The following is a 12,009-nucleotide window of genomic DNA, read 5'->3' as shown; positions in this document are numbered from 1 at the left end:
GGAAAGACCCTTGCCAAAACTGCCCCGATTCAGGCTCTTTGCAAGGTAGGGCCAGCAGTTACTCAGTTGATGCCCCCTCTCCAAATTCCTAGCTTCTCAGACTGGAGTGTCCAGAAAGAGGAATTTCTGGGAACAGCCCAGCAAGTCTCCCAGGGCTTCCTGGCTCTCAGGACCCCAGGACACTTGGGATCCATCCTGGGAGCATTCCTGTCGTCTTCCTTCCTCTAACCTGGGCCACAGGGAACACCTTCGACCCTGGGCCTGGGAAAAGTCCCAGCACCAGTCCCCGACACCTGCCTACAGAGGGTGACCTGAGCACCTGGCAACCAAGCAGGGAGATGTGGCTTCTAAGTGCCCCAACTGGCTTTCCTGACACCTATAGGAGCCGCCTCTCTGATGAAACTGCAGGCCCACACACCGGACAGGAAGGGGTGGTGCCCAGGGCACAGGGGCTGGCCAGATCCCAGGAACTGAGATGGGTCACAGCCAGGTGGCCTAAGCTCATAGCCGCCGCCAGCTTCAGCTCCCTTCGAGGTCTGGGGATGCCGCCCCTGGGGAGAGAACCATCTGTCTGTCTGAACACCCAGCCCAGGTGGCAGGGCCCAAGTGGGTCCCAGGCCTCAGGAGTGGAGTGGGGGTCCCCAAGAAGCTGCCTGGGCCCTGGCCCAGCCCGGCAGCCCCTCCCAGTGACCTTGACCCCACCTGTCTACATCTGGACCTCCGTTTCCTCCCCTGCACAGTGAGAAGGGAGAACATGGAAGAGATTACGCAAATTCTACGAATGATAGCCAAGGGTGGGTGGGGCTGGGTGGCTCTTCTCTGGAGCCCTGTTTCATTTGCCTTCCCCACTCCAGGGAGTCCAGAGCAGGGGGTTCTGGTCTCAGCCCCAAACCCACTGTTAACCTGCCCTGGCTGGGCCCCTCCCACAGCCTTCACCTCCCCACCAAAGGGGTTCCCCTCCTCCAGCCCTCCTTCAGCACCCACGCACACCAGGAAGTTACTTGCTCCCCCCTCCCTGCGAGGCTGTGGGGAGGAATTGGGAATACCTGCTCTGGGCAGGGAAGCTGAGGAAGAGGGATGAGAGGTCTGTGGCTGCGGGCCCCTGGGCGCTAGAATCCTGAGATTGCAAGAACCACCCCGCCAAATCGCTTGGAGCCCCACCCTGGCTGCCCCGGGCTGGGCCAGAGGTGGGATCCGGTGGTCTGGGTCGCAGCCTCTGGACGTGGGGATCCAACCCCTGGAGGCTTGAACGCCCTCCCCCCGTGTCCCGGGCTGGCGGGCCAGGAATGTGCTAACGGGGCAGGTTGGGCCCTACCGGCCCCCAAGGGAACCTGTGGACTTTGAGAGGGGACCGGGCGGGGCGGGGCGGCAGCACTGTGCGCCGGGCGGGCGGGGCCAGGCCGAGGGGAGTTAGGCGGCCCGCAGCCGCCCAGCCACTGCCGCGCTGCAGGCTGCAGACTCAGGCCGGACCATGACGCTGCCCCTCCTGCTCTGGGCCGTGCTGCTGCTGCTCGACACAGTCCCCGGGCCGGGCCCCCGGCCGGCAGCAGGTACGCCCCCACCCTGCGCTTCTATCCCGGGCTGTCTGCCTGCCTCCCTGCTGCAGCCAAGCCCAGGGTAGACCTCTCTGCTCAGCCTGTGTCCATCTGCCAGGCCATCTGGGACTGTACTGGGGGCTGTGAGAAGAAATTCTGGGGTGCCCAGGGTCCGGGGACTGCTGGCGGGATGGAGTCTGGGCTGTGCCTACCCTAAACCCGCTGGGAGCTGGGAGGTACCGGCTACCTGCAAGGGAGGCGGCCCAGGGGCGGGTGGAGGGCTCAGGAGAGCCCCCGGCCCGCAGCCCCGAGCCCCCGTGGAGGGTGTGCTCACAGGTGGAGGAGCCCCCAGCCCTACTGAACCCCCTCACTGGTGAGAGGCAGGATTGTGGGTCCTTATTAGGGTGGGGCTGAACCCGGGAAAGTCTTGGGGAAGGCTCCTACTCCGAGCCTCACGCTGGGCTAGGCTGGGCTGGGCTGGGCTGGGCTGGGCTAGCAGTGAAAGGCTCCCGGGTAACCACCCCCACCACACCCCTATCTCCTATCTCAGGGAAGCGCCACCACCCTTCAGCCACTTAACCTCACTTACTGGCCTCCCTTGGCCTCCTCCCCCACTCCCTTGAGCCACCTGTCAATAAAAATTTATTGACGCTCTTGAGTGCCAGGCCCGGCACTGGGTGAAATGGGGTCACCGGGGTGGCTCAGGTCCAAACCCAGCCCTTGACTGGCCCCCGTTGGTGGGGTGGCAGGGAAGGGCCAGGTGGGACGTGTGATCCCTGCCTGGGTGTCTCAGTCGCCCCTCAGTCTCCACCCTCCAACCTGCCCCACCACTCCCGCTACAGAGGCACAGATTCCCTGAAGATATGGCCCTGTTGTGGGTCCCCGTGGTGGTAAGAGCTGAGGCCTGATGTCCACGGCCCCACACCAGACCACCCTCTCCCTCACCCTGGCCCCACTGGGCCCTCGGCTGGAGATGACCCTCCTCTCCCTTAAGGGTGGGGCTCCTTTGGGGGCCGCAGCCAAGCCTGGGAATGAGCCCCTGCCAGGCCTCCAGTGGGACTTAGCAGCCATGTCCCCAGACTCCAGACGGGCCGCCAGTCTGGGTTCACTGACCCTTCAGGGAATAGAGACAGCTCCCAGGCCAGGTCAAGGGCTCAGCCACCTCTGGCCATCTGAGGATGCGGTCTTCCGGGACTTGGTGGCTGAAGGCCAGTCCTGCCCTAGAGGCTCCTCTTGATGCTGCAAAAACGTCTGTCTGGACGCCTTTCCCCCCCTTATCTTCCCTCCTTCTGGCAAGTCATTCAGGCAACTGCTAGATCATTTGTACCAAGGATCCCTCACCCCACGGGGCCCCTGGGTTTCTACTGTGTTCACTTGGTGGTCAGTGAGACTCCTGGGGATGCTTCTCTCTCATGGGCTCCGGGAAAATAATCGCCAGCCCTGCCCGTGGGGCAGCCGGGCGCTCAGGGCCCTCTCCTGCAGGTGCCGGGGGGAGCTGCTCCCACCGCTGTGGAGACCAGGATGGGCTGTGCTCCTGCCACCCGACCTGCTCCGGCCTGAGCTCCTGCTGCTTGGACTTTTGGGACTTCTGCCTAGAAGTCTCACCCTACTCGGGCTCCATGATGGGCGGCAAGGACTTCGTAGTGCAGCATCTCAGCTGGTTCAACCCCACCGATGGCGTGATCTGCAGGTGGGAGGCCCGAGGGGCTCCGTGCCTGCTGGGGGCCCAGGGGCAGCTCCTGGCTGGGGTCCCCCCACCCTGGGCCAGCCTTTCCTGCCACCTGCAACCTCCACAGGTTTAAGGAGAGCATCCAGACCCTCGGGCATGTGGACTCCTCTGGACGTGTGCACTGTGTGTCCCCCTTGCTCTATGAGACGGGCCGCATCCCCTTCACACTCTCCATGGACAATGGTCGCTCCTTTCCGCGCTCGGGGACCTGGCTAGCCGGTGAGCCCTGTCTTCCTGAGCCTTGGCCCCCACCCCCACAGGGACTTTCCCTGGCGCTAATATAGGCACGCCTCGCCTGCCGGGGCAGTGCCCGGCTGCCCTGGCTTAACCGGTCCTTCTGAAGGTGCGCCCGACGGGGGCGAGCGTTCTCAAGCTCCTCTCCCCAGCCCCTGGCATCCACACAGGACAGCCGGCCCAAAAGGGGGCTGGGGGCTTCGGGGGTTCCCCCGGCAAGGCAGGCCACTCGACTCGGCCAGGCCAGGGGAAGGGGGGAAGCCAGGTGGAGGCCAGAGGCCTGGGCAACATAGGGCAGGGCCCCACCTCTCCCGCAGCCTCTGTCCTTTCCTGACACGAGGGTCCGGGGGAGACCATGCTCTAATAGGACTGCCACGCCTCGTCCCTGGGAGGGCACCCCCAGCTCGCAGAGCCCCTGAGGCCTCAGGCCTTCGCTCACCTCACCCTCTGCCCAGTGCACCCCAGCAAGGTGTCGGAGACGGAGAAGAGCGAGCTGGTGAACGAGACCCACTGGCAGTACTATGGCACCACTGGCGTCACGGGCAACCTCACCGTGACCTGGGAGCCCTCGGCTCTGTCCACGCAGTCTGTCACCATCGAGCTCTGGGGTTATGAGGAGACAGGTAAGGCCGGCCCAAGGCTGGACCGGCGGAGGAGCTCTGTGGGCCCGTAGGGTTGGGAGTTTAGGGCTTGCAGGGATGGGAGCAAGGAGGTTCCAGGCAGGGCCCAACCCCAAGCGGGGATTTTGAGCAGGAAGAGTACAGGCGAGAAAGGGGGACTGGGGAAAGTGTGGGAGTTCGGGGGCAGGCTGGGAACCCCCAGCTGCTTGCGCCCAGCTCCAGGAGGAGGTATGGGCATTCCCAGCCCTTGGATCCAAGGCTTGCCTTGGAAACAGAAAAAGCTTGCTCCACCCAGCCTCCCCAAGCCCCTGGACCGCTAGCCTGGCTCTAGGCCTTGCCTCGAGCCGGGGCTGGGACCCTAACGTGTGGAAGGAGGGGGTGGTGGTCCCTTGAGCCAGGATCCTTGCTGGGGCAGCAGGGCAGGTCTTCCTCTGGTAATCCTCTTGTCTGTCCATCTGTCAGGCCTCTCTGAGCACCAAAGACGGGCGCCTGGCCCCTCCTCTGCCCCAGGACTCTTTGGAGGGCCCCAGGGGCTGACTGAGGCCTTCTCTCCCTTAGGGAAGCCCTATTCAGATAAGTGGGCAGCAAAGTGGTCGTACCTGTACCCCCTGGCCACAAGCATCCCCAACTCTGGCTTCTTCACCTTCACTCCGAAACCCGCACCTCCGACCTACCGGAAATGGGAAGTGGGTGCACTTCGGATCATCAACAGCAAATACTACGCAGGGGAGAAGTAAGGGCCACCGGCCACGCAGAGGACGGGCTGCTGGGCCTGGGCCACTGCTCCGCAGGCTGGACAGGGAGGCCCGGGGCTGCGGGACGGAGGGTGGGAGCGGCCCTTAAGCGTGTGCATGGCCCCCCCAGGGACGTGCAGGCGCTCTGGAGCAGCGAGCACGCGCTGGCCTGGCACCTGGGTGAGGACTTCCGGGCGGACCCTGAGGCCTGGGCCCGGGCCCAGTGCCTGGCCTGGGAAGAGCTGGAGGACCAACTGCCCAACTTCCTGCAGGAGCTGCCTGACTGCCCCTGCACCCTGGCTCAGGCCCGGGCTGACTCGGGCCGCTTCCACGTAAGCCCCTACCCCAGTCGGGGCCCAGGAGAGGGCGAGGGGCCAGCTGGAGGCTGGCAAGGGTGGGCGGTAGATAGAGGCCCCAGGGAGGGGAGGCTGGGGTCTGAGGGCCCTCAGAGGTTGGCTGCCAGGGAGGGGATGGCAGAGCCTGAGGCTAGCCCAGGTGACAGCAGCCTCCCGCTCTGCAGACGGACTATGGCTGTGACATTGAGCGTGGCAGCGTGTGCACCTACCACCCCGGGGCTGTGCACTGTGTGCGCTCCGTGCAAGCCAGGTGAGTCCCCATTTGGGGGGGGGGGCGGGGCCCCAACAGCGGCCCTGACCTGTCCTCGCCCCCAGCCCCCAGTACGCCTCCGGCCAGCAGTGCTGCTACACAGAGGCCGGCACGCTGCTCCTGACGGCCGACTCAACCGGGGGCAGCACCCCGGACCGCGGCCACGACTGGGGCGCGCCCCCGTTCCGCACACCGCCCCGCGTGCCTGGCCTCTCGCATTGGCTCTACGATGTCGTCAGCTTCTACCACTGCTGCCTCTGGGCGCCCGAGTGCTCCCGGTACATGCGGCGGCGGCCCTCCAGTGACTGTCGCAACTACCGGCCGTCGCGCCTAGGTGGGTGCCAGCCGAGGCTGGGCCCCGGGCAGGGCTGCACCCGCGCGGCCCCCCTGATCCTCTGCTCTCCCCAGCCTCCGCTTTTGGGGACCCACACTTTGTCACCTTCGACGGTGCCAACTTCTCGTTCAATGGGCGTGGCGAGTACGTGCTGCTGGAGGCCACGCTGACCAACTTGAGGGTGCAGGGGCGGGCCCAGCCCCGGACGACTTCGGAGGGTGAGGCTGGGGCCCCGCGGGCTCCGGGAGGCTCAGGGCCTTCCCAGGAGGAAGGCTGGAGCTGAGCGCTCTGCGTTCTGCACGCGCCACCGCAGGCCCGCAGGACCGGGGCACGGGGCTGGTGGCCGTGGCTGTGCAGGAGGGCAACTCCGACGTGGTGGAGGTCCGGCTGACTGGCGAGGGGCGGGTCCTGCAGGTGCTGCTGAACCAGGAGGTGCTCAGATTCACGGAGCAGAGCTGGATGGACCTGAAGGGTGAGTGCGATGGCCGGGGAGCTTCCTGGGGCTGTTCTCGTGCCCTTTCCCTCCCGCCTGAGCCTCCATGCCTCTCACCGGCATGGCCCTGGGCTTCAGAGCGTGGATGCGGAGATGGAGGCCTCTCGATATGATCCATATGCTGTCCCCAGCATAGTGATGCAAGTCTGCCCCGCTCCCCTGCACCTCACGGTGAGGGGCCCAGGACAGTGGACACATGTCCCCAGCCCACGGCTGTCTGGGCAGGTGAGGTTCTGGGCCCCAGGTAGGGAGGTCCAGCCTGGGGACTTGGTCTGATCTCGTGCTTTCACACCCATGGAGCCCCAGACATGTGATCAGAACCCCGAGATGGCCGGACGGTGGGACGAGGAGCTGGAAGCTGCAATAATAGGAACTGCCTACTTTGAGGATGCTGGCTGGCCCTGAGGGCTAAGGAGCAGCCCCCTGCGCACCCCCTTCCCTGTGCTGCCTCAGGGAACTGAGCTAATGAAATGAGTTTCTTGCGGTTGGGATGGGTGGGGACCTGGGATGGGCCTGCTGCTGCTGAGGCTGCAGGGAACCCCCAGAAGGGCAGAGGTGGGCATGGCTGCTGCCTTCCTCAATGAGTGAGGGCCGACGGGGGACCCCCAGGCAGGGTCTCAGTGTGAGGCGTCCCTTCGGAGCCTGGGCACTTGGTGTCAGTGTGGGGGTCCCAGTACAGATGTGGGCCTGGGTTGAGGGAGTGTCACAGCAGGGCTGGCCCTGGGGACGCCCTCCCCTTCCCTGGGAGCCCACGGATGCTGACCCTCTCATCCTGGGGCTGTGGAGTCACGGCACGGTGCCCTGAGTGGGCAGCCCTGACCCCAGTTCCACCTGTGCCCAGGTATGTTCCTGTCCGTAGCTGCCCAAGACAGCGTATCCATCATGCTGTCATCAGGTGCTGGCCTGGAGGTCAGCATCCAGGGTCCATTCCTGAGTGTGACTGTCCTCCTGCCTGAGAAGTTCCTTACCCACACACAAGGCCTTCTCGGGACACTGAATGATGACCCCACCGATGACTTCACCCTGCGCAATGGGAAGGTCTTGCCCCACAAGGCCACCTCCCGTGAGCTCTTCCACTTTGGGGCCGACTGTGAGTGACCCTGAGGCCCACTGGGGGTGGGGGGCAGGGGGACATGGCCCTGGAAGTGAGGGGAGAGACCCCAGAACCCTCGGCCACCAGCAAGACCTGCTGCGTGTCTCCCCAGGGGCCGTGGAGAATGCCTCATCTCTGCTCACCTATGACTCCTGGTTCCTGGTCAACAACTTCCTGTATCAGTCCAAGCATGACTACAGCTTTCAGCCCCTGTTCCCCGAGGAGACCGTCCCCGACCCCAGTCAGGCCGCTGAGGCAGCTGAATTGTGTGGAGACAACGATTTCTGCATGTTCGACGTGATGGCCACTGGGAACCTGAGTGTGGGCAATGCTACGCGGATGGCCCACCAGTGGCACCAGCATCGCGTGCAGAGCCTGCAGCCTGGTGAGGGCAATGGGGTGGGCACTTGATGCTGGCACATGACCTCCTAAGCTGGCAGCTGTAGGGGTGGTCAGCCAGTGGCTTCATCCTGTGGTCTGCTCCTGGCCCCCTACCCCCAGTGACGTCCTGCGGCTGGCTGGCTCCGCCCCCCAATGGGCGCAAGGAGGGTATCAGGTACCTGTCGGGCTCCACCGTCTCCTTCCACTGCGACAGCAGCTACAGCCTGTTTGGGGCGGAGGCCAGCACCTGCCAGGCTGATGGCACCTGGTCCAGGCCCACCCCCATGTGCCAGCCAGGTGAGGATGCCCTGCCTGCCTGCCCCAGCCCCCCGCCCCCGCCCGCCCTCGGGCAGCCCTCACCACTCTGCCCCCTCTCCAGCGCGGAGCTACACGGTGCTGCTGAGCATCATCTTCGGAGGCCTGGCAGTGGTGGCTCTGGTCGCGCTCATCTATGTGCTGCTGCGTCACAGGAAGCGCAACGTGTAAGGCCCCTGCCCCCGCCCCTCCCCCCCGGACCCAGGGTTCTACCAGCGGGACCCCGTCTGTGCCCCTCCTTGGCTCTCCTGAGGCTCCGGAGTGCCCCCCATGTCTGCTCCAGACCATGTCTCTGTTGCAGGGCCAGCTGGGGTTCGCAGCCCTGAAGGGAGCGCCTTTGGCCAACAGCAAGAGGCACACGGGGCCACCCCGGAGAACATGCACCCTGACACTTCGATCCCCAAATCCCTAGCACCATTTACTGGGACCTGGACACCTGATAACCTGAGCCTTTAATGTCCGTGCACCCCAGACCTGGTGCCCTGCTCTGTCTCCTCAGACCTGGACCACCTGGCTCTAGCCGTGCAGCTCCCGAGAGGCATCTGGTCCTCTAGTTCCTGTGTAGTCTCAGCTCCAATTCCCCAGACTCCATGCCCGTGAATTCTAACGCCTCTCTCCGGAGACCCCAACACTCGGGGGCACCTGAAACGCAAATGCTATACCTCAGATCCCGTGTCGGATACCTGCGAGCCTGATCCACTGGTCCCCAGTGCCCCAGCACGGGAGCCCGAACACCCAGCTGCCTCGATTGCCGGACTTGGCCCGGCCTGAGTGGGAGAGGCCTCCGGACCCCAGCGTGGAGGGTCACTCTCTGAGCTCCAGGCTTGTAATTCTAACCCTGCTGGAATGTCACTTCTCTAACTCTACTGGAATGGCACTTCTAACTAACTCTACTGGAATGGCACTTGAAATACCCTTCCTTGTCCACCCAGAGAAAACAAGCCCGTGGTGCCCCCTCCCTGGTGTCCGGTGCTCATGCTACACTTCGGTTCTGGAGAGTTCCATGGTTGCCTTGTGGGGCCAGCAGCACCCAGAGCAATCTTAGTCCACTGGCAGGCCACCTGGGGTGGGTCCCTCCCTAGCTTGTCTCCACTGAAAAGTGGGATCGAGAATGGTGTCCACTTCGTGGGGCAAGTGTCTGCAAAGGGTTCAGGTGGAGTGTCCTGTTGGGCGCCCAGGAGATGGGATGGGGTCAGCACAGGCACCCGCCCCTTCCCCCAGCAGCAGGCTGGCCCAGCCTGGCCCTGTGCCCCTCCCCTGCACCAGCACTGCCCTGCAGGTAGGCAGTGACTGGTAGTTCCTGACCACAGCCCATGTTCTGGGTCCCTGGGTCCTTTACCCAGGCTTCCCGCTACTGCTGCCCTCTAGTGAGGGTGCTGAGTGGGGGCCAGGGGAGGGCCTTGGCAGCATAGGATAGGGCCAGGCTTGTCTCTGCGAAAGCAGAGTGGAGGGCGGGTTTGGAGGCTGGTGCCCCCTGGTCCAGGCCAGTGGCTCAGCCTGGGAGGTAGGGGCGGGAGGAGGTTGCCCAAGGGAGGCAGAACCTTGGGGTGCAAGGTAATGAGCGGAGGCCCTCTTCCCTGCGACCTGCAGTGCTGAGAGAGGCCACGTGGGAGCAGCAGAGGGTAGGAACAGAGATGGGAGGTGGAGGTTACACCAGGTCCTAGGAGGCGGCAGTCCCCGGCCGCTCCAGCTGGGCCAGTTGGCTTGTCACAACCTTGGCCAAGGCTCGTGCGGGCCCACTTCTGCATCTGTCTCTGCTAAGAGGGCCTTGAGTCATCCCCCGGTCTCAGGAGCACAGGCCGTCCAGCTGGCTCTGACCGCCAGGGTCAGAAGCGAAGCTTCCCCACACCATTAGACTTGCCATTGGCTGAGGGTCCTGGGCAGAGGTGGGAAAGCTGAGCGGTAGGGGCAGGTGCAGTCTGGAAGGCTTCCTGGAGGAGGCAGTCTTGCACGATGGGGCACATTCAAAGGAACAGCGATGAGAGTGAGGGGTTGGGGGGGTTCTCCCTGGAGTGGTACCCCAGAGACTAAAGGAGGGGGATGGGGTCAGTGCTTGCCCTTCCAGGCCCCATCCCCCTGCTTCCCCACTGGCTTCCCGCTCAGGGCAGGGTGGGGCTGAGGGCTGGCCCTTTGGCCACTGGGCAGGTACTTTCCTCTCTGCAGATGAGGTAAGGCAGGGCTGGCGCTTCCACCCACCTGAGTCCTCAGTGCTGGGCCCGGCACGAGCCCGTGGGTGACAGGGTGGTTTCCTTGTCGAGGCAGCCCGGGCCTGTGGGAGCAGGCACACCAGGGCCCAGGAGGGCAGGAGCAGCTTCACAGCTCCGGGGCCATAACTGAAAGGCTAGGTCAAATTCTCAGAGATGTGATTGGTCAGGGCGGATATTCCAGGCAGAGGAACAGCCTGGGCAAAGGCTCAGAGAAAGAAGTGCAGTCCGGTCTGAGGAATAGTGAAGCTCCTGGTCCACCAGCCAGTGGCGGTTAAGCTTCATCCTAAAAGAGTAAAACATGGCCTCCCTCTGGCTTCCCCACCCTACACTTACTTGTCCCTCCAGGTTGGGACCGAGAGTTGCCCCCACCCATCCCCAGCAGGAGAAGGGGTGCACTGTCTGTGGCCCTGGCCCCAGACATCTGGCATTCCCAGTGCCAGGGACAGGCCAGGCTGGGAAGCCCCGACACCTGACGGGTTTTCCCAGGGGCCTGTAGGGAGTCAGGGGCACTGTTGGGCCTGTGTGAGGCAGAAGGTCCCAGAGCCCCACATAGACTCCCTTTAGAGACCTCAAAGGCAGGGACCACCGCCTTGGGAAGTGGTCTCCCCAAACCACAGTCCCAAGGCATCAGAAGCCAATGTCCAGTCCCCTACCCTTTGTACTGGTCAGGGCCTGAGGGACAGAAATCCAGGGAATTAGAAACACAGGGATGAGAGAATCGAGAAGCCAAATAGCTGGTGAGGATACCATAGGACCCCAGCAACAGCCCTGGGCTGAGGGACAGAGGAAGGAGGGTGCCAGAGCCAGGCCCAGGCGCTCACAAAAGTGGGAACCTCACAGCAGAAACTGTGCAGGCCCAAGATGGGCGAAGCACCTGCTTCTCCTGCCCTCCGACCTCCCACTAGGGCCTCCCATTAGCTGAACACAGTGGGGAGCAAAGGGCTGAGGGGCCAATACAGCACAGTGAGGAGCAGGGCCCAGATACCTCTCCCGGGTTGCACGCTAGACTGCATCTCCCAGTGCCCCTTGCACTGGGGTGGTCACGTGACTGAGTTCTCCTCGTGCAAAGGGAGCAGAAAAGTACAGGGCACTTGCAGGCCTGAGCCATAACACTCCACCCGCATCCTTCCAAGATCTTTCTGTTGCAAGGGTGGCTCTGGACCCCGTGCCAACCTGGGTCCCCAGCATGTGGCAGGGAACCCTCTCCCTCCCTCACTGACCTGTTCACCCATCCAGTACTACTACCGGAACAAGAAACAAACTTGGGATTAAACCATAATACATTTTTGGGTCTGTTTGTTGCAGTAGTTGGTTTCTCTGTAATGCCAGAGGCAGGAGTGAGAAAAGGGCCTTACAATACTGTGGGCACAAGGTTTTTAAAAACTGAAAGATAGGCCAATGTTCGGGGCGCCTGGGTGGCTCAGTCGTTAAGCGTCTGCCTTCGGCTCAGGTCATGATCCCAGCGTCCCAGGATCGAGCCCCGCATCGGGCTCCCTGCTCAGCGGGAAGCCTGCTTCTCCCTCTCCCACTCCTGCTGCTTCTGTTCCCTCTCTCGCTGTGTCTCTCTCTGTCAAATAAATAAATAAAATCTTAAAAAAAAAAAAAAAGATAGGCCAATGTTCATAGCAGTGTTACTCACAATCACCAAAAAGGTGGGAGCAACCAAGTGTCCACGGATGGCTGAAGGGGTAAAGGAAACATGGTCCACCCATGTGTGGAATGTTGTTC

At 63.4% G+C, this 12,009-nt stretch overlaps 1 protein-coding gene across 2 annotated transcripts; it reads left to right on the top strand.

Moving 5' to 3' along the window:
* Positions 1–1,438: 1,438 nt before the first annotated feature.
* Positions 1,439–11,771, top strand: SUSD2 (sushi domain containing 2). Of its 2 annotated transcripts, none has more exons than XM_027575153.2 (15): positions 1,439–1,550; positions 3,018–3,225; positions 3,332–3,483; positions 3,954–4,121; positions 4,677–4,851; positions 4,983–5,184; positions 5,373–5,458; positions 5,524–5,792; positions 5,867–6,010; positions 6,106–6,264; positions 7,127–7,375; positions 7,491–7,763; positions 7,880–8,056; positions 8,139–8,241; positions 8,376–11,771. In XM_027575153.2, exons 1-15 carry the CDS (start codon positions 1,472–1,474, stop codon positions 8,398–8,400), a joined length of 2,469 nt encoding a protein of 822 aa, XP_027430954.1. In that variant the 5' UTR covers positions 1,439–1,471; the 3' UTR covers positions 8,401–11,771. The 2 variants fall into 2 exon arrangements, with proteins under 2 accessions (XP_027430954.1, XP_027430953.1); XM_027575152.2 differs by having other exon boundaries at positions 1,465–1,550; positions 2,991–3,225.
* Positions 11,772–12,009: the final 238 nt, after the last annotated feature.

The sequence above is a fragment of the Zalophus californianus genome, chromosome 14, assembly GCF_009762305.2.
Source record: "Zalophus californianus isolate mZalCal1 chromosome 14, mZalCal1.pri.v2, whole genome shotgun sequence".
NCBI classification, from domain to species: Eukaryota; Metazoa; Chordata; class Mammalia; order Carnivora; family Otariidae; genus Zalophus; species Zalophus californianus.
Note: the sequence above shows the minus strand (reverse complement) of the source record. Positions and strands in the feature narration are given on the sequence as shown.

What these genes read in the sequence shown, in the direction of transcription:
- SUSD2 (XM_027575152.2), top strand. Translation starts at nt 1,472, where the DNA reads ATGACGCTGCCCCTCCTGCTCTGGGCCGTGCTGCTGCTGCTCGACACA. An exon ending in GTGCGCTCCGTGCAAGCCAG is followed by an intron (nt 5,459 to 5,523) that starts GTGAGTCCCCAT and finishes CCTCGCCCCCAG; the next exon opens with CCCCCAGTACGCCTCCGGCC. An exon ending in GAGCTGGATGGACCTGAAGG is followed by an intron (nt 6,265 to 7,126) that starts GTGAGTGCGATG and finishes ACCTGTGCCCAG; the next exon opens with GTATGTTCCTGTCCGTAGCT.